The sequence below is a fragment of the Solanum lycopersicum genome, chromosome 12, assembly GCF_036512215.1.
Source record: "Solanum lycopersicum chromosome 12, SLM_r2.1".
Lineage (NCBI taxonomy): Eukaryota > Viridiplantae > Streptophyta > Magnoliopsida > Solanales > Solanaceae > Solanum > Solanum lycopersicum.
Genome location: NC_090811.1, coordinates 47,089,071 through 47,112,023, shown reverse-complemented (window position 1 = coordinate 47,112,023; position 22,953 = coordinate 47,089,071). Strand labels below are relative to the sequence as shown.

The 22,953-nt window shown below is 34.3% G+C and overlaps 1 protein-coding gene and 1 long non-coding RNA gene across 11 annotated transcripts; one reads left to right on the top strand and one right to left on the bottom strand.

Annotated features, from left to right (window-relative positions):
* Positions 1 to 1,432: 1,432 nt before the first annotated feature.
* LOC138340568 (uncharacterized) lies at positions 1,433 to 5,436 on the top strand. The gene is made up of 2 exons (XR_011213222.1): positions 1,433 to 1,658; positions 5,193 to 5,436. It is a non-coding gene; the product is annotated as an uncharacterized lncRNA (long non-coding RNA).
* A 5,851-nt stretch (positions 5,437 to 11,287) lies between these two features.
* LOC101255967 (uncharacterized) lies at positions 11,288 to 22,191 on the bottom strand. Of its 10 annotated transcripts, XM_069292432.1 has the most exons (11): positions 22,094 to 22,154; positions 21,039 to 21,111; positions 20,261 to 20,297; positions 18,389 to 18,429; positions 13,965 to 14,067; positions 13,589 to 13,686; positions 12,799 to 13,364; positions 12,302 to 12,437; positions 12,047 to 12,214; positions 11,820 to 11,959; positions 11,288 to 11,614 (listed from the first exon to the last, which is right to left on the bottom strand). In XM_069292432.1, exons 4-10 carry the CDS (start codon positions 18,392 to 18,394, stop codon positions 11,876 to 11,878), a joined length of 1,161 nt encoding a protein of 386 aa, XP_069148533.1. In that variant the 5' UTR covers positions 18,395 to 18,429; positions 20,261 to 20,297; positions 21,039 to 21,111; positions 22,094 to 22,154; the 3' UTR covers positions 11,288 to 11,614; positions 11,820 to 11,875. The 10 variants fall into 10 exon arrangements, with proteins under 10 accessions (XP_069148533.1, XP_010314188.1, XP_010314189.1 ...); XM_010315886.4 differs by lacking the exon at positions 18,389 to 18,429 and having other exon boundaries at positions 20,238 to 20,297; positions 22,072 to 22,191; XM_010315887.4 differs by lacking the exon at positions 18,389 to 18,429 and having other exon boundaries at positions 20,238 to 20,297; positions 22,094 to 22,188.
* Positions 22,192 to 22,953: the final 762 nt, after the last annotated feature.

Here is a 22,953-nt window from a genome sequence, read left to right as displayed (position 1 = left end):
CTTCTACTCAAGGCCGCTACACACAAAATCTAAATATTATAAATCTTATATATTAGTTGTGTACTTGATAAGTTAATTAAAATATAAAAACACATCTTTTGGAGTTCAATGAAATAATGTATGTTGCTCAAATAATTTTGATTAAATGATGTCTTGGCAACTCCCTCATTCAAAATCATACGCAGTCGATGACACTACTTTGATAGCCAAAAGACATATTTTATTGTTTATGTTTCGATCAATATGATTTAAAATTTATTCTTTTTTGGGAATTTTAATCAAAAATTATAAAGAGGTAATTATTTCTTTAATATTTGATTAATATAGATTCATCCTACTTTGAAGGGTAATGCATTGACTCCAACCCAAAATTTGAACCCCAAATGTTTGATTAAGGTTGAGTACAATACTTACCATCCCACGACAATCCTTTATTTTTTGAGTGTCACCTAATTGATTGAATACCTCGACAAGATAAAAATTTGAATAAATAGAACTCCATGATATGTAGTATGGAATTACCATAACATTTGAACACTCAAAGTCTTTCTTGGACATCCCATTGATCTTTTAGCAACTAAAACTCTATAAAGATTAAAGTCATTTATTTTATAAGTCTAAGAATTCTAATCTGCAGAACACCAATAGTCTAATGATTACATCATTCTCTTGATTAACATATTTTTACTTCAACATAATGATCAAAAGCATAAACATAAACAACAAAGTTACAAACATGTACACAAAAAAGAAAAATTAATAAAATAAGCATAAATTAATAAATGTTAATAAAATGTTAGGATCTGTAATAATAAATGAAACATAAAGAAAAAATCAAGTCAACTGAATGTCATTGTTCCCTTAAGGAAACTATTTCATTCTAGTACCCCAAAGATTAAAGGAATAGATCCTCTCAGAATAGCGCGATTCTCTTCACCAGTGTGTTGATATAAAAATAGTGGTGTCATTCAATCATTCAACATGAGCAAAGCACACGAATATATAATTTTGCAGAAGAAGAAGAAGTTCAGAATTTTTGTTGTTTTTAAATGAGAGGAAATTCCTTTATTTATAGACAACAAAGGGTGATGTGAATAATTGTGTCTTATCAGAAAGGTCACAACTTTTTGGTCAAGTCATAATTTTTCATAAAAGTTGATGCTCTTCATAAAAGTCGCAACTATTCATTAAAGTTGCAACTCTTCGTAAAAATTGCAACTCTTAATAAACAGTAACAACTTTTTATAAAAGTCGCAACTTTTCGTAAAAGTCACAACTTTACATAAAAAAAATAATTTAAAATGAAAAAGAAGGATAATTTTGGAAATAAATAAGTTAAAAGAGAATCTTGGTTTGTGGTTGCGCCACATAGGCGCGCCTAAAGTTTTCTTTTATATAAATATATGATATGATTTTATTTTGCAGGTGAACTACAACCAGCAAGCTTGTGAACAAACAACAGTAGCAACCAAACAATCTGGAACAACCTCCAAAACAAACTCCCAACTGTACTGGTCCAGCTTCAAAACGCCATGAGCTTTGAGCTCCGAATTCTGGGACCACACCATGAACAATGAAAACGACTAGAAAGAGCATGCTTTGGTGAAGCACAATAAACAAAACGACCAGATTCAATCAGAATTCTAAACTTCATATATGTATCACTCTTCTCTTCTTTCCTCTTTAATTTTTATTTTTTAAAATATTTTGACTCTGTTATTGTGTATTTGTTAATAGGTATGATCATATCTATATGTTTATATTGCTTGATTTTAAAATTTGGGGGGGTGGGGGGGGGATGTCTTCTCAAGTGACTTCTATTGCTATTTTGTTTAGCTAATTTTCTATCTATGTATGTTTCTTTTCATTTGAATTGTTGAATTCTCTTACTTGTGATTTTAGGTTGATTTGTCGTGTGTTGGGTTGGATATACAAAGGTAGACTAAGTTGTATTGATGATATTTTATCACTAACATCATTTTATTGTTCAATTCATTAAGACTTATTTATTAGGTTATAATAATTGTCTCTATTAGGTTGTTCCTATATCTCTTATTTGCCGCTATAATTTGTTTGCTATTTTCTTAATAAAAAATAGGACTTTGAATGTGTAGTTATTTTATTAATTTCGTCTTCAATATTAAATTATTTTAGTTAGTCTTAGAGCAATTCCTAATGTCCAGCGGCTGTATTAGTTATTGTTCTTATAATTATAATTTTGTTATGCCATCATCATTTGGTTGTTGCATTTTGCTTTAAATTGTTTCATGTTAGTTTTATATTATTGTAACACCCCTCAAACGAATTAGGTTGAACTGGAGCTTCGCATGTGTCTCATGAGTTAATTTTTGCGTTAAAATGGTTAATAATGATGTTTTGAGGCAGTTTCTAAAGTTTGGTGACGTCTGGAGGTCAAACGTCCGAGAACGTCCATGACATTCGAAAGATGTGCCTTGGAAAGTGCTTGTGTATCTTAGTGTATTTTAGCGAGTTTTACATGTTCGTTTTGGTTGAAATTGATGGTGGAAGTTCATAAGACCTAGATGATTATGTATAGGGGTTTAACATATGTGTACGATCCCACCTAGGATCCACAAAGGATCCTAGAGGAGGACCCAAGACTTGACAATCAAGCTGCCAAAAATTGCGCAATCAACGCCTATCACCTACGGGCAGTAGGTAGGACGATGCCCCATCGTTTGGGGGCGTAGATCCACCCTTAGTGGTGGTATATTAACCCCCATGTTGCACAGCCTTATCCCCAAATGATTCCCAGCAGCACGGGCCGTCATTCAATCGACGCCCCGTTGCTTGGGTCCGTCGATGGTGGTCCTGCAAAGCTGCTGGACGAACTGCCAAGGCTTGGGGTGTTTTGTAAATTCACCCCAAGTATTTTACGCACCATGGCTGATATTTTTATGGTCCTTTAGGAATATTAAGTTAGTTTTAAGTCCTAGACCTAGACAAGACCCCTCATTTCAAATATTTAAAAACCTCCCTCACCCAAAACCCCGTAGAAGCATGTACTCAAGGAAGGGCTAGGAGGGCTGGTTGTGGACGTTTTCTTCATCAAAAGTTTGTGGGTTTCTTCTCATTGAGGTATTTATTCATCCTTTAACTTCCTTTCATTCAAGGAGCCACTTCTAAATGATTTCAAAAAGGGTTTCAAACTTCAAACTTCTTTATTCCTTGACTCTAAGTATGGGTCTTTGTATGAAAATGTTTTAATGATTAAAATGAGTTTTTATTAGTGTTAAATGATGATTTTAATGTCAAATCCCCAATAAAGACATGTTTATGTTTTTTTTATCAACTTTTGGCTTATGAAATAGGTCTAATGAGCATGATTAGTAAATGTTAGAGTTATGTCTCCTTTATAGTTGTGTTGTGATTTCGCTACTTCCCTAAGGTCTACTTTATGATGAATTATTGAAGAACATGTGAATAGGTGGTGAAAGCTTGGATGATTGATAAGTTTATATATTGTTTAGTTCGTATTGTGAAATGCTCTTAAGTGGTGTGGTCCACCTTTGGTGGTGGTGTTTACTTGAAGTATGTAAATGTGTATTTACATGTGTAATGTGAGTATGTCCATAAAGGCATAATGTGAAGTAAAATGATAATGTTGTTGCTCTTGTTGATGTGCTTTATGAAGATTGTTATGTAAAGTATGCTAGAGATTTTGTCTAAGTGAATTATATGTTTATGTGAAGTATGATAATGTGTGTAATATGATGAATGAAGATGTGAGCATGTTTACAAGTCAACGTTATGAAAAAGGTGATTATATGAATGGTGTGCTAACATGTACACACGCACACTTGAATGAATAAATGAATGAAGTTAATGAATGAAAAGGAGAGTTTTGGGGTGAACACTCATTGTGAGTTGAGATGTAGTGTTTAGTAGCAACCTCACTATTTCCAAGAGTTTTCTAAGATAGGTTGGAGGTTGGATACCTGTTGTGAGTTAAGATGTGGTGTTCCAATGTTAACTCTATGGATAAGTACCCTGCGTGAGTTGAGACGCGGTGCTAATTAGCTATCCCTTAACCTATAGTAAATGAATGTTTAAGACTCTGTGGGGGAGTTATGCATAGAACCGAGAGGATATGAAGAAGAGATGGTTACACGTTGTGAGTAGAGATGTTGTACCCAATGTACCTCTTGAGATGAGTACTCCTCGTGAGTAGAGAGTGAGTTACTTAGAAGCAATCTTCTTATCCCTTAACTATGTAGCTATTGTAAATCCATGTAAAGGCTAAGAGAATGACCCTACCTTAGGCAAGTGGGGATTCCTCATCCGATAGGGGTTAATATCAGGATTCCATGTCTATCTGTCATGGTCTATGTCGGTTAAAGCTATCCTTCACAAAATAATGTAATATACTAAGTCTCATAAAGAGTGTACTACTTAGGGTAGTGGTGGTATGGGACGCTATTTATCCATTGCACAAGTAGACACTTGAAAGGGGAGTCTTGGTGTGTCTTTATCTTTAATATATGAATGTGTTGTTATGTAATGCAAATGAAGTTATATGTCTTAATGTCTAATGTTAAGAAAGCATGTCAAAGTTATGTCTTGTATAATGAAGTTTATGAATGATGAATGTGGTGTACCTAACCTCATGGATCCTCAAGGAGCACAAAGCGGGAGTAGTAGTATGGGATGTTATTCTCACATTGCACTTTGTGTAACTTGCAAGCCCACTTGGATAAGGGAACTTATGTGAAGTTCTAGATGCAAGTATGTTCCTCTAATGTCTAGTTATAAGATGTGGACTTGTTACCTCAACGATGTAAGCCTATAATGGTTAGTCTTGAGGGTCACTTGGGTGTGCATTGAAGGAATTGTATGGGTGGTTCCCTCATGTCTTACCTTAGTGAATCTTAGGATAACCTTGGTTAGGAAACTTCTAGGGGATGAGTTCATTGTTTGTTTTTTTTTAATGAGTTCACTGTAATTCTTCTTGAGTTTACTGTAAAGTGACTTTTTGTGTTAAAATCTTGGAAATCCTTTCATATGTGCTACATGGTGGTTTATATGTTATTGCACTAATATATACATGAAAGTTATACTTATTGGTATTAAAGCTTATTTCTACTAAAATGTCCCCTTTTTGCATGTTTTTGCATATGCATACTTAGTACATTTTTACTAATCCCATACTTTTCTATACTCTATAAGTATAGGTTGGAGTCAAGTTGAAGACTAGAAGGCAAGCTTGGGAATCGACTCTATCAAGACTAAGTATGTCCTCATATAGTCGAGGGCATAGTTCTATTTCTTTAGTTTCTACTATTAAGACTTATTATATATTTTCATTCAATGTAAAGGGTCATGTCCCTAAGATATTTAAGTTGTGTCTTTAAAATGGCTTGTGACGATGAGACTACTCTTTCATACTTATAAAAGATATTTCCTTTTTATTATAAATGTCGTGAAAAGTTTTAATTCCGCACTACTTTTCATGTCTTATGTAATGAATGATTTCAAATGTCTAGTACAAGACCTCCGAAAGGTCAAGTACGCAATTGTCCAACTTAAGGGTTACCCTAACTTCTAGAGGGTACTTTCGGGCCGTAACAATTATTTGCTTGTTAAAACTGGCCAATGAGAAAATCTCTCCGTCGATTTTGTAGGTTTTTCCATTTTAAAAGATGAAATTTAGTTTAAATTTATATTTTGTAGTTAATAATTGGCCAATGATAAAATCTCTCTATCGATTTTGGAGGTCTCCCCATTTTAAAATACGAAAAATTAGTTAATTTTATATTATTTACTTGTTAAAATTGGTCGATGAAGAAACTACCATCGATTTTCAAGGTGTCCCGTGTTAATAAGACGGGTTTTTATTTATAAGTATTATTTGAGTTATTTATTTATATTTATTTAGTACTAACTCTTTTACTAAGTGTCTTTACAGGTAACCTAGGTGCTTTCCATCGAAGCTATTCGAATAAAATTTGTATTCTAATTTTATTTATTAATGTGTATATTATTAGCGATAGGCAAACTTAGGCCGTTTCTTATTATTGTTTTATTTTATTATTTGTGTATATTGCATGCCTATTACACTTGTTTATAGTTTTATTTCCTCCTCAATTTGAAAAAATGAATTCAGTCGGGACCCACATTTGTGGATTTCTAAGGGTGCCTAACACCTTCCCTTTGCAATAACGTGAACCCTTACCTAGAATTTCTCTGTTTCATAGATCACTTAATGGTTTCCTAGTTTTTTCCTAGAATTAGTTGGCGACTCCTTTAAAATTCATTTATTCTTTAAATTCTTTTAAAACTGAGTTAATTGATCATTTTTCGAGTCACCACGACGTTTCGCACTATTTGAAGAGCGGGGATGTAAACAAAGGGTATAATGCATGACTGGCGTAATTAATAAATATGTTGACCATAGATGGGACATATTCTACAGAGGCACGTGGTTCTGCGACTATGAGGGTGACTGACCCTTACTCCAACTCGCTATTAAGCCTACTCCCAATTGATTATCCAAGTAACACATTATAACAGAATTTTTGTAATACTAAATAGCTCAAAATACTGGCGTACTAACTGAAAATGCAACATTAATGTATTGATAATCAGACATTCTTAACTGAGGTATATTTGAATAAGCTGACCCGGCAAGTGTAATTCATGAACTAAATGAATTTACACAACTATGATTCTGAGTTTCATGGAAAGAATTAAGCAACAATTCTATGAAAACATGATAATCTGATTTGGATTAGTCTAGCAACTAAATCACAACATAAATCTAAAGTTCTAGAAACCTAGGTCTAAACATGATACAGAGAATCAAGAATATGATTGAATTCTACGGACCTAATAGGTGAAAGGAACGCACTAATGAAATCTCACATACCTGGTGACAAATTTCATGAGGAAATATTTTAATTTCGGAGTTGGTCTGGGGAAACCTTGTTGCTTTCTTGGAGAGGGTTGGTCGAATCTTTCTCTGTTTTCTCATTCAACTTGGACAAATTTGTAGAATGATTTAAACTATAATTAAGTTACTGTTAAGTCATTGTATTTTGAATAAATGCCAACTAATAGGAAATAACATAAGTTGGCTAAAGGCTGCGACAACACTGCGGAAAACAATACACAAGAAGGGACTAGTGAAGCAAAGCTGGAATGTTAAGAGATTCAAGAATCAAACTGGACAGCGAATAAAGAAGGCAAGAAGATATCCCTAAATTAATCCGAGTAAAATCAAAGACGAGATTGAAGATCAGAATTAGAGATCAAGCCAAGATTCAAGGAACGAATTGAGGATCAACCAAGATCTTAGAAAATCATCCAAGAAAGGAAAGAATTGATTTAACCGCGCACGTATCTTATATGGACATGATTCAACAAATAAATTCCAAATAAATCAAGGAATCAATTGGATAATCCTTCTTTGATAAATCCCTTTGGTTTCCGAAACAGATCAATACCTTCAACATATATATAAATCATTCTCAGCCCTAGATGTGAAGGACGCAACTTCACTTGAACTTATTTGTAATCTTCTTTCATGTTTGATAAAACTTTGTACACGTGAGTGAACAATTGTACAAAAAAAAAAGGAGAGTAAAGATTCTGAGAGTAGGTTATACAAGTAGAGGTAGTGTCAAAACTAGAAGATCTTTGCATATCATGCAGGATAGGAAGACTACTCATTCTGTACAATCAAGTTCATCAAGCTGTGAAGGAAACCCTTGAACCCCAATGGTATTGGACTAGGCACCACATTGGTGATCCAAACCAATATAAAACTTCCCGTGTTCATTTACTTTAGTTCAATTATTTTATCTTACTATGTTGAACTAACTCGCCAAATTAGTCGACTATCTTACACATGCAGTCGACTGGATAAATATTTTTACTCACCCCCCCCCCCTTCTTGACTTTCAGTTATTAGGCTAAAGCTGACTAAAATGACATAGTTTTAAGGGTTAAACGGCGTAGAAATATTTTAATTTCAGAGTTGGGTCCGGAGGAAACCTTTTTACGTTCTTGGAGAGGGTTGGTCGAATATTTCTCCTTTTTCTCGTTCAACTTGGATAAATTTGGAGAATTAGTTGAATTGGGTAAAGTCTAATTAAGTTACTAGGCTAATGCTGACTAAAACTACATATTTTAAGGGTTAAACGACTTAGTTTAGGTGTCTAAGCATAGGGGAAAAAACCAAACGACCCCTAACTTAAAAGCTAATAAGTCAACGCCGGGCCTCGTCCATGGACCATGGTCCCACGTATAGTCCTTCCTCGTTAGTCGTCAGCTTGATTCAAAGTCTAGGATCTGAAGAGTCTAAACCATGGACCGTGGTCCCATTTACGGTTCGTAGGTCCTCGTGCATGGTTCTAGACATAGATGAATTTTCCTGGAGTTTTTGGGAATCTGAACCACAAGCCTGGTCTACGGATCTTAGTCCCACATAAGATCATAGTGTGGTTCTGGATTTAGCTGAACTTTCTTTGGGTTATGGGGAGTCTGAATCTCATATCATGGTCCCACCTACGATCACTAGGTCCTGGCGTAAGTCAAGACTTGGCTGAAAATTTTTGGGGTTCTGGGAAGAGAGCTGCAGGTGGTCAACAACGGACCCCACCTACGGTATGTAGGTGGCACCTGCAAATTCTGATTTTTTTTTTTGAATCTGTTCTTCTAGCATACTGGGTGTTACAACAAAGATGAGTCGGGACCTAGAACCGTAGCTATGGAAAACTTTCAGGGTCTTGAACTCGACTAAATAGATAGTATGACAGGGCCTCAAAACCCGCTAAGAGAGGCTACATTTGGACATCAAACCCGGGTAAAAGCTACCATAATTCCCAAATTACCCTCTTTTACTCCAACTTTCCATGTCATAGAGCGGAGCGGAACTATCTTCAAAGTTCCCATCATCCACTCCAACTTTAAATCCTCGACTTGACCACAAACAACCAAATAAAGATTAAAATAACCCACCAACATGTCTAAGTCTACCCCAAGGGTGAATTATGGATTTAAAGGTCATATGAATTTAATTATCGCCTAGATAATGATCACATTATCAGACCCAAGTCATTTATCCGTCTATAGGGAGTTAAGTCGTCTGAAGAGATGTAAGATCAATTCTAAGGCCTATTGGCTCCATAATGCGAGTCTAAGGCAAAGGTAACCTAAACCTAGGCTAAGACCAATAAAAAATTCAACAATGTTCACAAAGCGACAACCACAAGGTAAGGTATGATCACAAAGCAAAATGAGGCATATAGAGCTCCCCCAAAATCCAAAAATAAGGCCTAAAGCATGATTTTGTATAATCAAGCATGATCAACTACTACCCAACCCCAATTCCAATAAATTAGCATAAATTTACAAATGAGAAGTCATAACTACCTCAATGTAGACAACGCGCGCTCCATAATCACTATATCCGAGTTTTCTCTTTTGAACGATCTTGAATCGTTGCCATACTATCAAAAACATAACCACAAGTCAATATGTATGTTTTGATATCAAAAACAAAATAATTGAAGGTAGACCAAAAATTGAGTCAAAACGTGAATGTGGAGCCCGCACTTTGAATCTCAAAAATGACTCTGTCAAAAGGTCTGGATCAACTTACCGAGTCGTGTCCCAAAAAGGATACATTTCGATTCAGGCAGAAATTACGACATGCAAAAAATTTGCTTCAAGAAATACCAAAAAAGTGCCTTGTGAATCAAGTATATTTAAGTTTTGGTGAAGACAACTTTGTTTCTACTTTTGGATTGTTAATTCTATTGTGGAATATTGAGAATATGGTTGATTTAACTGTGGTAATGGTAATTTATTGTTCCTTAAACTATGCCTAGCTAATTTCCGAATTCCTAGGGGTATGTGATGGATGAATAGTATGTGATTGAGCGTTGATTAATTGTTTCTATAACGTTTGATATTATATGGGTTCAGTTATTTCTTCATGTGTCAATTAATGTTTGGAGGTTACAAACTGTATTAATCTTTGAATATCTTGGTTTGCTTGAAAGATGGAATAAGGGTGGGAAGAATCGGTTGATAATTATTTGAGTTCTTTCATTTAATTGTTGAATCTAGAAATAGATTAGCTAAATTGAGATTATAGGTTGTTTGGAATTGAACACATAATGAGGTTTGAGAAAATACATGTAGATTGAACGATTGTCATTAATACGAATAGCCTAGCTTACTGATTGTCGTCAACTTGTTGAAGCAATGTTAGTTACCCCATTACAGTACTATCATTCATGCTAACAAATGTCTAAGACTTATTTGATATGTATAAACAAATCTCATTTTTTGAAAAACAATGAGACAGTCGTCTAATTTGAGTTTCGTGTTAACACATTGTGCTACTTACTTCTAAATCCTTCATTTATTTTACTTGCAAATAGCTAGTGATTGATTATTGTCGCTTTTGGTTGTACACGCAAGTGTACGTCGTCACACAAGTGTATAGTGGTTGTAAAAGAGCCAGACTATAGAATCTAAACTCAATTTATGTATATAGGGTTGCAGTATGCTAAGGATTCATTATCACATCTCTTTCATGGAATTCTTATGGCTATCAAATTACTGATTTACAAGGATGTTATTATGATCATGGTCTCTCGACCTTAGCAGACTGTCTAACTACACCGTTGAGCGAGAATAAGCACCTACCTCAGCAGACTGTCTAACTACATCGTTGAGCGGGGATAAACAGACTCAAATGTGGAGCATTTATTTCTCATCAAGTCCCTTAAACAAGCATGATGTTTGTCAAGTGCTCAATCCTAAACACGAATCCATTCAAGTGGTATGCAAGAAAGATCAAAATATGCCAAATATCAATTACACTCTAGGGCGAAAGTAGAACCCCATTTTCTATGGGAACGATCCAACTCTTTAGTAAGGTTATTATATTGCTAATGATTGTCTACACATTTTTAAAAGAGGTGTAATTGGGTGTTTATCAGCCACTTAAAAAATTCAATGTTGCATATTGATGAAGAGACACTTTTTCTTTTAAAAAAATGATAAATAATCTCACCTCATGAATATCAATCTCACAATAGATGTAAATTGATGATCAAGAAGGCAACGGGGAATCAAAAGATGTTATTGTTTCCCTTGACAAAAGTCTTGGGAGCCGACTTAGAAAATATTTCTTAGAAAGAACCACCTTTTGAATATCAAACCATACTAGATCGTACCATATTAGTGTTTTAAGATAATGTAATTGTCTATTTGATTTGGTCTTTATGGTTTATGAACTCAGGATATTCATATGTTTTAGTATGAATTGTAAAGATAAACATTTTTGTTTATAAAGTAACCTGGTTCTATAGTCCAAAATCCCACTCAAAAAATATACAATTCAGACGCGGCACACCCCTTTAGTAAAGTTCGCAAGCACCTTCTGAGACAACACTGATTACAAACTGTCCACAATGGACTCGAACACCCAATAATTAAAGCTCAAATAAATAACACTTCCATGGTTCAGCAAGAAAACCCACACTGATACATCCAACTTAGCACTTCATCTGGAACCAACAAGTCTTTACAACATGAAAACCCACACTGATACATCCAGCATAAGAAGTCTTCATTCCATCTGCAAATAGAAACCGCATTCTTATGCATGTAAACTTGTTCCAAAAATAATGAAGCAAACTGAACTTTCCAACCAGAACACCATTTGATAAGGTGATCATACAACTATTCATCAGAATTCTTATGCACAGTTCGTTTTGTTAATCAAATTATTTTTCCTTCAGTAAACACTTTGAAAGAAATACAAGTAAAGATAGACACCAGACCTGAAACACACGCTCCACCAGCAGATATGCTCCCAATTACAACATTTGACCTGTCTTTATGCTTCACTGACATGTCTGAAAACAGTGATAGATTTACTTTGATCTTCTTCAGTGAAGGATTTCATCCTTTCTTTTTCAACCTTGTTAACACATGAAAATATATCAGGGACCTCATTAAAGGATCCTCCTAACGGGACATACTAAGTCACAGATGTTAAAGGAGATACCTGTGCTTCTAACTCGGCTATTCTTTGTAATGATAATTGTTCAACACATGCACGACGTTTCCGTTCTTCTTCCAGCAACCCAGTCATCTGATACCGCAGCTCAGCCATTTCTTGAGCTAAATCCTCTGATTCTTCTTTGGCTTTTAGCTTTTCCATTATCAGCTCTTCCTACCCATTCAAATCAATGGACCAACAGCATTAATCGCATTAAGACTCGGATGTAATGTTTCTACGGATGTCAACTACAAAAAATACCTTAAGCTGCTTTACAAGTGATTCATTATTCTGTATTTGACCTGCCATTATCTTCCTCTTGTCAGTCAAGTCGACATCTGATGGCCCTAGAGAAGCCAGTTTGATAAGGAGTGGACCCAAAATGTCACCACAGCAGCTTAAATGAAAGGAATAATGTGAGACACAATGTAAAAATTGTTGGAAAGATGACTTAGCTTTACTATAATTTTAGGTATTTAGCACAGAAAGATTCTTAATACAAGCATACACGACAATACACAATCATTATCTCCAACAAACTACAAAATGCCTCTACCAAATATGAAAATCATGAGACAATTTGCTTTATTAGATGAATCATACTTAAGAATTTACTCTGGAATATAGTATGGTGCTTTCACATCAACAATTTGTCGCCAACATCTGATCTTACATGAATTACTTAATATTAATCATTCATCATCTTAAGCTAATAAGGTAATGGTAGACTAAGATCTGAGTATATGCTCACTGCATACCTAGAAGCACTGGCATCTTCTTTACTTGAGGAGCTGTCATCATTGTTCGGTATCAAACCACGAAATAGCTCCTCTACTTTTTCAGAAAATGTTCTGGCATTCATTTCAGACGTCTGGAGTTGTTCCCTAAGATTTACATTTTCCTTTTCCAAACTTTCGATAACTTTTTCTGCATCATAAATTTGAAGTTGGAGGTCATGAATAAGCTCGTTCATCATAGCATTATCTTGAGCAGTTTCATCCTGGGATTTCTTAGCTTTGAAATAATTCTGCTCCATGGTTATCAAATCAAGCTTTATACTCTCTATTTCGAATTGATGCTCTAGACCTATGGATGCTACTGACTCCTCTAGTCTCTCTATGCACAAAGCTGAACCCTCTGTCTCTAACTCTCTGTTTTCCAATTGCTGCAACAAATATAACCGTTCAGCATTTGACATTTCCAACTCTTCCCTTAACCTTGTAACCTCTTCTTCCATGTTTTCAAGGTTTGCAAGTTTCAATTGAAGGCTGCATACACACTTACTCAGAGAATCCATCTCTTCATTCCTCAAATTCAGCTGATCCTGCAGGTAGTCTAAAACGAATATATTGGAAATGTTGGAACTAAAATGGGCAATTGAAGTCAACAACAAATAAAATAGATACAATTTTAACTATAGAAGAGGACCAATCTTATATGACAAGCTACAAAATATAAAGGCTATGACCTATCGAAAATTTCTAGTAAAGTAAAGGTTATAGTTTGCAAAAGACTGTTGCTCGAACTCTCAAAAAAATATTGTCACACCTGTGTCGACTCTCCAAAAATAACTGCTTTTGGAGAATCTAATACACGCCCCATCAACATTTTTGAAGAGTCCAAGCAACAAAAGCCAAAGATATCACCTAGAAATAGACGATACGCGTTCATAAGAGGTGATATTGCTCCAACGAAAATGCTAAATGTTCATATGATGGCAAAAGATGACTTCAACTTGAGAATCAACAGTCAACTACCATTTTACTCCTCTCAGTGGCGTGGCATACGCTTGAATTTTCTTCCTTTTTTGAATATTTCTACAGCCTGGGGCTCCGAGTATACTTTAGGTAAAAATAAGGAATGTTTACCAAGTAAAATAAAAATACGTCACATATAATGTAACAAGAATATTTTGGAGTGATACCTATCTCTTGGGAACAGTTCTCCAGCTCACTTTTCAGCTTCTGGGTGTGATATTTGTCTTCTTCTCGGGCCTCAGATAATGTCTGTACATGCTGTTCTATTTTCTGTAAAATACATTTAATAGAAATAGAAAAATGTTCACCTTAATCTCCAAGATTTTCAACTAGGTAATAGAATGTTCATGATTGACAACACAAGTTGGTTATATTCTTAGTGGTTATTTTCAGTCCACTGGTTAACTACTCTAAATTAATTTGTGATGACAGTAAGTTGTGTTAACATTATATCTTTACAAGATAGTAGATATAGTTTATACTTCATAGTTGTTTTTAGAGCCTACTTTATTCCATTCCCAGAACCAACATACGATATGATTGCCAATTGCTGTGTAGTCAAATTTCTGACAAACTTTACCATCCTCTTTACACTAGTTTATGGATTATAAAAATCATCATAAGACAAATAGCATACATATAGATTATTAGAAGCTTTAAATAATAATATATCTTGTTACACTAGTATATAAAACCTCATGATTAACAAGAGTAACAGATGAAAGTGTGCCAGTTCCTCATAATTTTGATTGTTAGAAACTTGACTGTACACAAGTAACGAGCAAGTACCAAAATATACATGAAAAGAAAAGCAGTTAAATGGCATGGGTAAAGGGTAACTATTAATTGGAATGCAAAACTAAAGTCTTGTCTTGTCTTCTTTTTATTTTTGGGTGGTGGAGGTCTGGGGTGGGGAGGGGGGCACTTCCATTTGCTATAATTAATTCGGACAAATTTAGAGCTAAAGGCTGAAATTTAATCAAATTTGAGTTATGTGGGGCCCGCGCGAGCGTAACTAAGTCATGGGAACACTTGTCATTAATATTGGTATAGCTTGTAATAAATTATAACTCCATGGGATAAGTGGTTGAATTAATTGAATGAATCAACGTTATCATAGATTTTTCGGGGAATAATTATATATCAATGAATAAGCAATGAGTAATGGGGATAATCATTAAATCAATGATCAGCTAGCAAGATACGAAAGGAAATTTGGAATCGATGGATTACTTGGCAGTGACTAAAAGGGGGAAATAGGATTACATAGAGACAAAATGAGCAACAAAAAAATGGAAGGAAACTGGGACTTGATTACCTTGAGACATAATGAGATAAAAAGAAAGGACATTGGGACTAAGAGGGTACATGTCATGAAATGAATTGGCTGCAAAAATTAAAAGAAGGGATTAATTAAAGTTATGTCTGCCTGTGATAAAAATGAGAAAGAAACAATGAAACAGGAGGCAAACTTGGAATGCTAATTTGGAACAAAGGAGATACTGGGAGTGAAATCCAGCTGAAAAGCCACTCTTGGTGTTGAAAAAATTTAAGAAATCAATAACACACCATCACTTGTTGTGTCCAACTTAAATAGCCTTTATAAGGTATTTTGGGAGAGAAAATTTCATTGTTTGGAACAAGTTGTTGGAGTTAGAGAGAAGGGAGAGCTCCAACTTTATAAATGCTATAGGCAAGTATTAAATGCATTGCGTAGCACATTTGGTTCATTAAATACATTTCCTCATGCTCCAACATCATGGAAATAATAGATCTGTAAAGAAAATATCAAGAACCTTTAAAGTACACAAGTCATGAAAAATCTAGGGTACTTCAAAGAGGCGTTCCTTTCACTCATGTTCCATGGACATCGTAGACTGAACTATTGAAGGATTTGGATTTTTAATACTGATTTCATGAAACCCAAGAAAGCTAGTTTAGAAATTGAAAAGTTTGTTGATAAAGAAGATGAATACTGTTGTGTTCTCATGAACTGCGTCGTTTTTAGTTTCTAAAGGAGTGACTTGGTTCCATAACACGTGTAGTGGACGAATTGGAGTTAAAACTCAAGGATTTGACTTTCGAATTGAGAAATAGTGATTCTTACTGAACTAATGAAGTTAAATTCAAGTGTCGGACACTTAGTTCGTATTGTTGTGATGCATTATTGATTTACATAAATATAAGCTCGTATATGTATATTGTGAAAGATACTTTGGGTAAATTTTGGGAAGTGATTCGAGGTATGTTGAAACTCACTACCTCTCGAAGTTTTTCCTGAAATTCATATTGTTGAACTGATTTATGTAGAACATGTTTAAAGTATTTCTTAACTTGTGGAGGCGAGCAGATTGGGATTGCACCAGTTCTTGCCTTGTAAATAGTTTAGGTGCTATTTGTCATGATTTTCATAAAATGTGAAGGGTAACGTTTTTGAAAACTTTTACATATTGAAATACCAAGCCTAAATATTGAACTTATCAGGAAAGATCCATTCTTATCCTATGATCGGAAATGCAGTCTAATTGCCCCTATAACTGAGCAGGAAATAGCTGATGCTCTAAGGGGAATGGCTAAAGGACAAAACATATGGAATAGATGGTTTTCCTATGGAGTTCTTTGTGAAACACTAGGAGGAGGTCAAAGAGGATGTAGTGGGTGCTGCGATAGAATTCTTCAATACTGATAAGCTGTTTAAGGAGGTTAGTTGTACAGTCAATACTTTAGTTCCTAAAGTAACTACCCCTAACCAGGTAAAGGATTATAGACCTATTGCATGTTGCTCACCATATATAAACTCATTATAAAGATCCTCACAAATAGAATTAAGCCAATGGTTGGTACACTAGATATCCTTCCCAGACTGTTCTTATAGAAGGAAGAAGTATAATTGATAACATCTTATTCAGTCATTACAAAGATCCTCACAAATAAAATTAAGCCAATGGTTGGTATACTAGTAAGTCCTTCCCAGACTCTTTTTATAGAAGGAAGAATTATAATTGATAACATCTTATTCAGTCATGAACTTTTGAAATGGTACACTAGGAAAGGTCTGTCACCTAGATGTACTATAAAAGTGGACTTGAGGAAGGCATATGATTCCATAAAATGGGATTTCATAAGGAAGTTACTTGAAGGGCTGGGATTTCCATTCAAATTTGTGCATGGCTAATGGAATGCATAACCATTGTATCCTACTCTCTGGTCATAAATGGAGGGTTAACACCATTCTTTCAAGGAAAAAGGGGGATCAGGAAAGGAGATCCAATGTCCCCATACCTGTTTGTGCTAGCAATGGAGTACCTGCAAAGAGAGCTGTATGTTTTGCAGGAGCCTCGGTTCAAGTACCATCCAAGGTGTAAAAAATTTGGTGTGATGCATATTTGGTTTACAAATGACTTACTAATGTTTTGTAAGGTTGATGTAGGTTCAATACAACTACTGCAAGGTGCTTTTAATAGATTCTCTATGGTCTCTGGATTACAGGCAAATAATGAGAAAAGCTCCCTTTACATTACTGGTGTGAAACCTGACACGAAGCAAACAATTTTATCTACATTGGGCGATGTGGAAGGTGAGATACCTTTCAAATATCTACGGGTGCCTATATCCTCCAAGAGGCTCACTATAGCTCAATGCATGCCATTGGTGGAAAAGATCACTAAAAGAATAAGGTGTTGGACAGCTAAACTACTCTCTTTTGCAGGAATATCGTGTTATTAAAATCAGTAGTTTTTGGGATGCAGACTTACTGGGAAAAAATCTTTGTCCTGCCAAAGAGGATCCTGAAACTGATTGAAGGAATATGTATAACTTATCTTTGGACTGGTTCAACTCTGAGCTCTAGGAAAGCATTGGTGTCATGGGAGAAATTATGTCTATCCAAAGGTTGTAGGGGTCAAAACATAATCAATCTCCAAGTTTGGAATATTGCTGCTCTTCTCAAACTGTTATGGGCAATGCATGAAAAGAAAGATTGTCTTTGGATCAAAAGGATACATATATACTATATAAAGGGTGAGGATGTGGAACACTGTACTATTCCACCAAATGCCACTTGGGTAAAATACGAAAGATCCTAGAGACAAGGAAGGCACTTCAGTCATGTGATCAGGTGACCCTGGAACTAAGTTAAAAGCAGTGGTGGTAGCTAGTAAGTTCTCTATTCATCACATGTACATCAATCTAACACCAAAGCATCCTAAAGTGAATTGGAAGAGCATTCCTTTGCAACCAAACATCCATCCTAGGCATCAATTTATCCTTGGTTAGAAGCTTGGAGGAGACTGGCTACAACAGATTAAGAAGTTTGGTATACAAGTGCCCCTGGAATGTAGCTACTGTATAGTTGCCCCAGAAACTTCAATGACCTTTTTTTGCGTGTCCTGAATTAGAGCATTGTGGGCCAGGAACCGAAATGGTTGGGAATCAATAGGCAAATAGAAACCTGGCAGGTTGAGCTAGAATGGACTAATATGTGCGCAAGAAAGAGTAATGGGACTGTGCAATAAACAGTTGTCACTACAACAAAAATAACTTTTAGCAGCAATAAATAGACACACTAATAAAGAGTGTTAAAAGTTTTTACCGGCATTAGTTAAGTGTCAATATATCCAATGTCGCTAAAGCCTGTAGGGACATATACAAAAAGTGTTAATTGCCGCTAAAAATCATTTTTTATGTAGTGTGTCTTTGCAATGATGGTGTATATTATATGGAGAGAAAGGAATACTATTAGGTTCCAGGAGAATCTATACCAATGTGATAGAGTTTGCAAGGTGATTGGCTTATATATTCATGTTCGAGGAAAAGATCTAAAGAAGTGGAAGGAAGCTTTGAAGAAGATAGATCAAGTAAGGCATCATTTCCTAAAAAGACCTGAATTAGCTGTGTTTTTTTTTACTTGATTCAGTGATTTGTATGGTTTATTGATTTTGAGCTAGATTTGTATGGTTTTGTAATTACTTACTTTTTTGGTATCAATAAACATTTTGTTTCACCAAAAAAAAATAGCACTTATTTGTTGAATATTCTAGCATGAATTGTGAAGGGATTTTATTTGATTTTTGCTCAAACGGTTGGATTCACTATGAAGGTCAAGGTTGAGAATTTGGGACTTACAAGATCCACCGAGATTGGCTTCGAACATGTTCCTCGTAATGACATGAGACTAAACATGCCGATGTAGGCGTAGGACCTACCTTATGGTTAGGATTATGGTAGTGTCCCATGAGTGGGTACTATTGTGCTACTTTAGTACCATGGCTAAGTCGATTCATACAAAACTTTGATGACACAACCTGAGCAAGTAGGATATATATACTTGCTGCTACGAACCAGTTTTATCAAAAGCAAAAAGTGCAAAAAAAAACTCTAAAGTCCGTTGGGACTTCAATTGCTACACAAAAAAAAAAGTGAGCTTTAATATAAAAAAAGAAGACGCCAGGAGAGGAAAATATATATGCCTTAGAACCATGATGATGACATGAAAGCACTCAATCCATTTTGAGACTTGCCTCACGGCTTAAGCACGCCTTTGACAATACTGTTAGGTACATAAGCTAGTTGACTTTACATATTTTGATGGTGAAGGTATAGTACTCATGATAAATGATAAAATCTCACATGATTTTGATTAGGCTTTAATGCTAAAATGAGTACTTTGAAATGTGTTTATTTTGATATTTCATTTCAATGTCTAAATTGATAATTGTTATATAAATGCCTCTTGATTATATCAATGTCTATGCATGTCAATTGATTTCTTTAAATCTTGTGTCACATCTTGGGGAACGGTTGTATGATACAAATTAGGCATTTGAAACTTAGATTGTTATATTCTGAGACCTGTCTCGGTTTCCAACAGGGGCGGAGCTACCTTCATACAAGGGGGTTCATTACCCCCTTCGGCAAAAAATTATATTATTTATGCATGGTTAAAATAAGTTTATATGTATATATAGTAGATGTCGAACCCCCTTCAGCTATCTATTTCTACAGATTTTGAGCCCCCTTATTGAAAATTCTGGCTCCGCCTCTGGTTTCCAAGCTTAATTCTTGTCATAGAGGCTCCATAGAAGATAGCAGTTCTTTTGGGTTGTATTTACTATTATTCACATGGAATGCATGCATGAGACTTTTATATTTTGATGAATATTTCATTTAAAAGAAAAATGTTGTTGATTTAACGGTTGTATTCATGCATGATTTTCAATAGTTAAAGGATTGGATTGGAGTGTTTCAATAGTTTTGCATTCATTGTTTGAGTGCATATTTAAGGATGGTTACATGGGTTGGGTAGAGTTCCAGATACCAGTCACATGGATTTGGGGCATGACACAACTTTATTAGTCTACAACATTTGAAGATGACTTGATAACGGCCAAAAGATAGAAACCAAAAGATTCACAAACAAAGATAAAGATATTTGAAATTACTCTGATCAGTTCAACGCTCTGACCTTGTGAACCCCTCAGTGTATCCTTTTCTTTCCTAAGCTGCCAAAAAGAGAATGAAGTTAAAGGAAGTATAGAAAGCTAACTAGCAAGAAAGTTACCACAAATCAAGTCATTATCAGAAAATAATTTGTACAGCAGCTATGAACATAAAAGCAGGCCAAACTAAAATAAGAAGTCAGATACCCAAATCGACTCCAACTTGGTTTACTAGAAAAACATTCCTACTAGTCCACAAAAAAAATGACTCCCAAATTTTTGAATCAAGCAAAGCCAGTACAGTTAAAATTACTGCACATAAGATTTCTCACTTCAACCATTTATTTCCAGTGTTAAATTCCGAATCATTAGACAAACATTTGGTTGTCACTCTTAGTTTCCATGTTACTCCATAACACATGCATTAGTTGCACGTAATTCTGGTATAATATTATGCTGAATTTAAGGTAGATTAACAGTACATGTAGTACTAATGCATGGATCAAAGCACGTGGAAAGGAAAGAATGTTGTTTTATTACTTGTTAGTTCAACCGTCTTTTACTAGTTATTACTTAACTAAATCCAAAAATATTTTTAGTATTAGATTTTAAATATTTTACATTCTAACGTAATTAACCAATCATCCAACAAAATGCAAATACATCAGTGAATGTCATTCACCTAATTATGACACATGAATTATAATCCGCACTTAACTTGTTCATGAATCAAAACAAGTGGGGTTATTACTTCCATGGATATGCTATAACAAATATTAAATATGATTGAAGAGCACATATTACCTCTTTACATCTTGCCCTAATCTCCAATAGCTCCTTTACATCAAAAGAGTGCTCACCACTACTTGTAGACATTCTAAAAACACACAAATTAGTGCCCAGAGAAGAAAAAACAGTGCATCCAACTTAGTTTATCTGGACAGGATAAAAAATAATGGTCTCACAAGCCATAGCCATATTAAGCACCATATGAGAAATTAATTATCCACCCGACTCTAACTCCTTATACTCACATTGATCAGATATGAACAACAATATAGCAAAAACAGAAAAGGATAACAGTATGTGCATAAGAACTAGAAGAGGTTAATGGATTGTCGATTTGGGAGACTCAGTTCCAACTAATGCCATAATACCTGTATACTAAAAAATATGGATTGAAATGCACACACTCCATTTTCCCCATTTCTTGATTAATGAAAATGTTCCCTCAATATAACGGCCACGTATCTGGTTGTAGTTCAAATTCTTCCTGCTTCTCAACAACAACATACACTAGTGCCTAGAAACAATGATGGCTAATGTATATGCATATTTTAACGCTTATTTCCCAAATACCAACCAAAAAACTAACACCTAACCTTCGGCTGCCCCTCAATGGCACTAATAAGCATACATAGGTATAGGATGCCTATTTTACTAGGCGCAATAGAATACTCAACCAAACATTCAACTCATGGTTACTCCCGCACCAAATAGTTCTCTGCCGCAAGGTAACTGAAAAAAAAAACAAGCAAGTTTCTACACCTCGAATAATGCAGAATGGATACAGAGAATCAAAATGCTTACAATTTATTTATCCCATTTTCAATCAAGAAAAAACATTCTAGGGATTGCCGAAGTTGATTAAAATTGGTTCAACAATTCAAACTTGTTTCAGCTTCTACACAATCACAAAATACAGAAAAAAATGTTCTCTAAAATGATTGCTTAGAATAAAGTTGCAAAATTATTCTTACATACAAAGCAAATGAACATAATTTCTATACAGCTGCTCCAAAAATTACAATATTAACAAAAGGTATAAGAAACTAACATTCGAATAGAAAAATAAATACCGATTCGTGGGGTTTACGATGCCAAATGATCTAAAAAATGATTTGAAAGAGAAATTTTGAAATGTCAGAGATTATGAGAATCGGGTCTAACCCATTACAAGGGTAAACGGGTTTATATATATATATATATATATATATATAAAGAAGACACGTGTCAGTAACACAAAAAACGAAATTTCTAAATAATTAAAATTAATTATATGTAATATGATTAAATAATAAATTGTTATTTAATTGATAAAATAATATTAAATAAATAACCCATGGCAAGTGGTTGCAACACAATATTTTTTTAAAAAACATTTACATAACAAAATATTAGAAAATTAATAAATTATAAATAATAAATGAAAAAGAAAATCAAAAACAGTTGTGTAGCAACACAAATAAAACTTTTACATATTTAAATAATAAAATTTTAAAAAATTATAAATGAAAAAAAAATCAAAAAATGTTGTGTAGCAACAAAAGAAATCTTTTCTATATTTTAAATAACAAAATTTTAGAAAAATAACTCCCATATTGATACATGATAGACGGTAGGAAAAAAAAAAGTTAAATATTTAAATAACGAATTTTTTGAAAAAAATGATAAATTATAAATTATACATGGAAAAAAAAATCAAAAACGGTTGATTTTTTAAAAAACTCATTAAGCATTTTCTTCTTCCTCTTAAAAACTCCATAATTTAATTTATTGTAGTTAAAAAATCAAAAATTAACAAATATAAAATAAAATTATAAGCTCGCGAATAATTTTGAAGCTAATTATAATTTTCTAAACTATTTACAATTTTAAAAATTAATTTTATACTTATTAAAGTACTTAATTATTATATTTAAAAAATAAAAATTAAAAA

Coding starts and splice junctions, on each gene's coding strand:
- LOC101255967 (XM_010315886.4), bottom strand. CDS start 21,110: ATGTCTACAAGTAGTGGTGAGCACTCTTTTGATGTAAAGGAGCTATTG. Junction 14,068..20,237: donor AGAGCGTTGAACTGATCAGA/GTAATTTCAAAT, acceptor TGTATTTTACAG/AAAATAGAACAGCATGTACA. Junction 12,438..12,798: donor GAAGATGCCAGTGCTTCTAG/GTATGCAGTGAG, acceptor CTTTCATTTAAG/CTGCTGTGGTGACATTTTGG.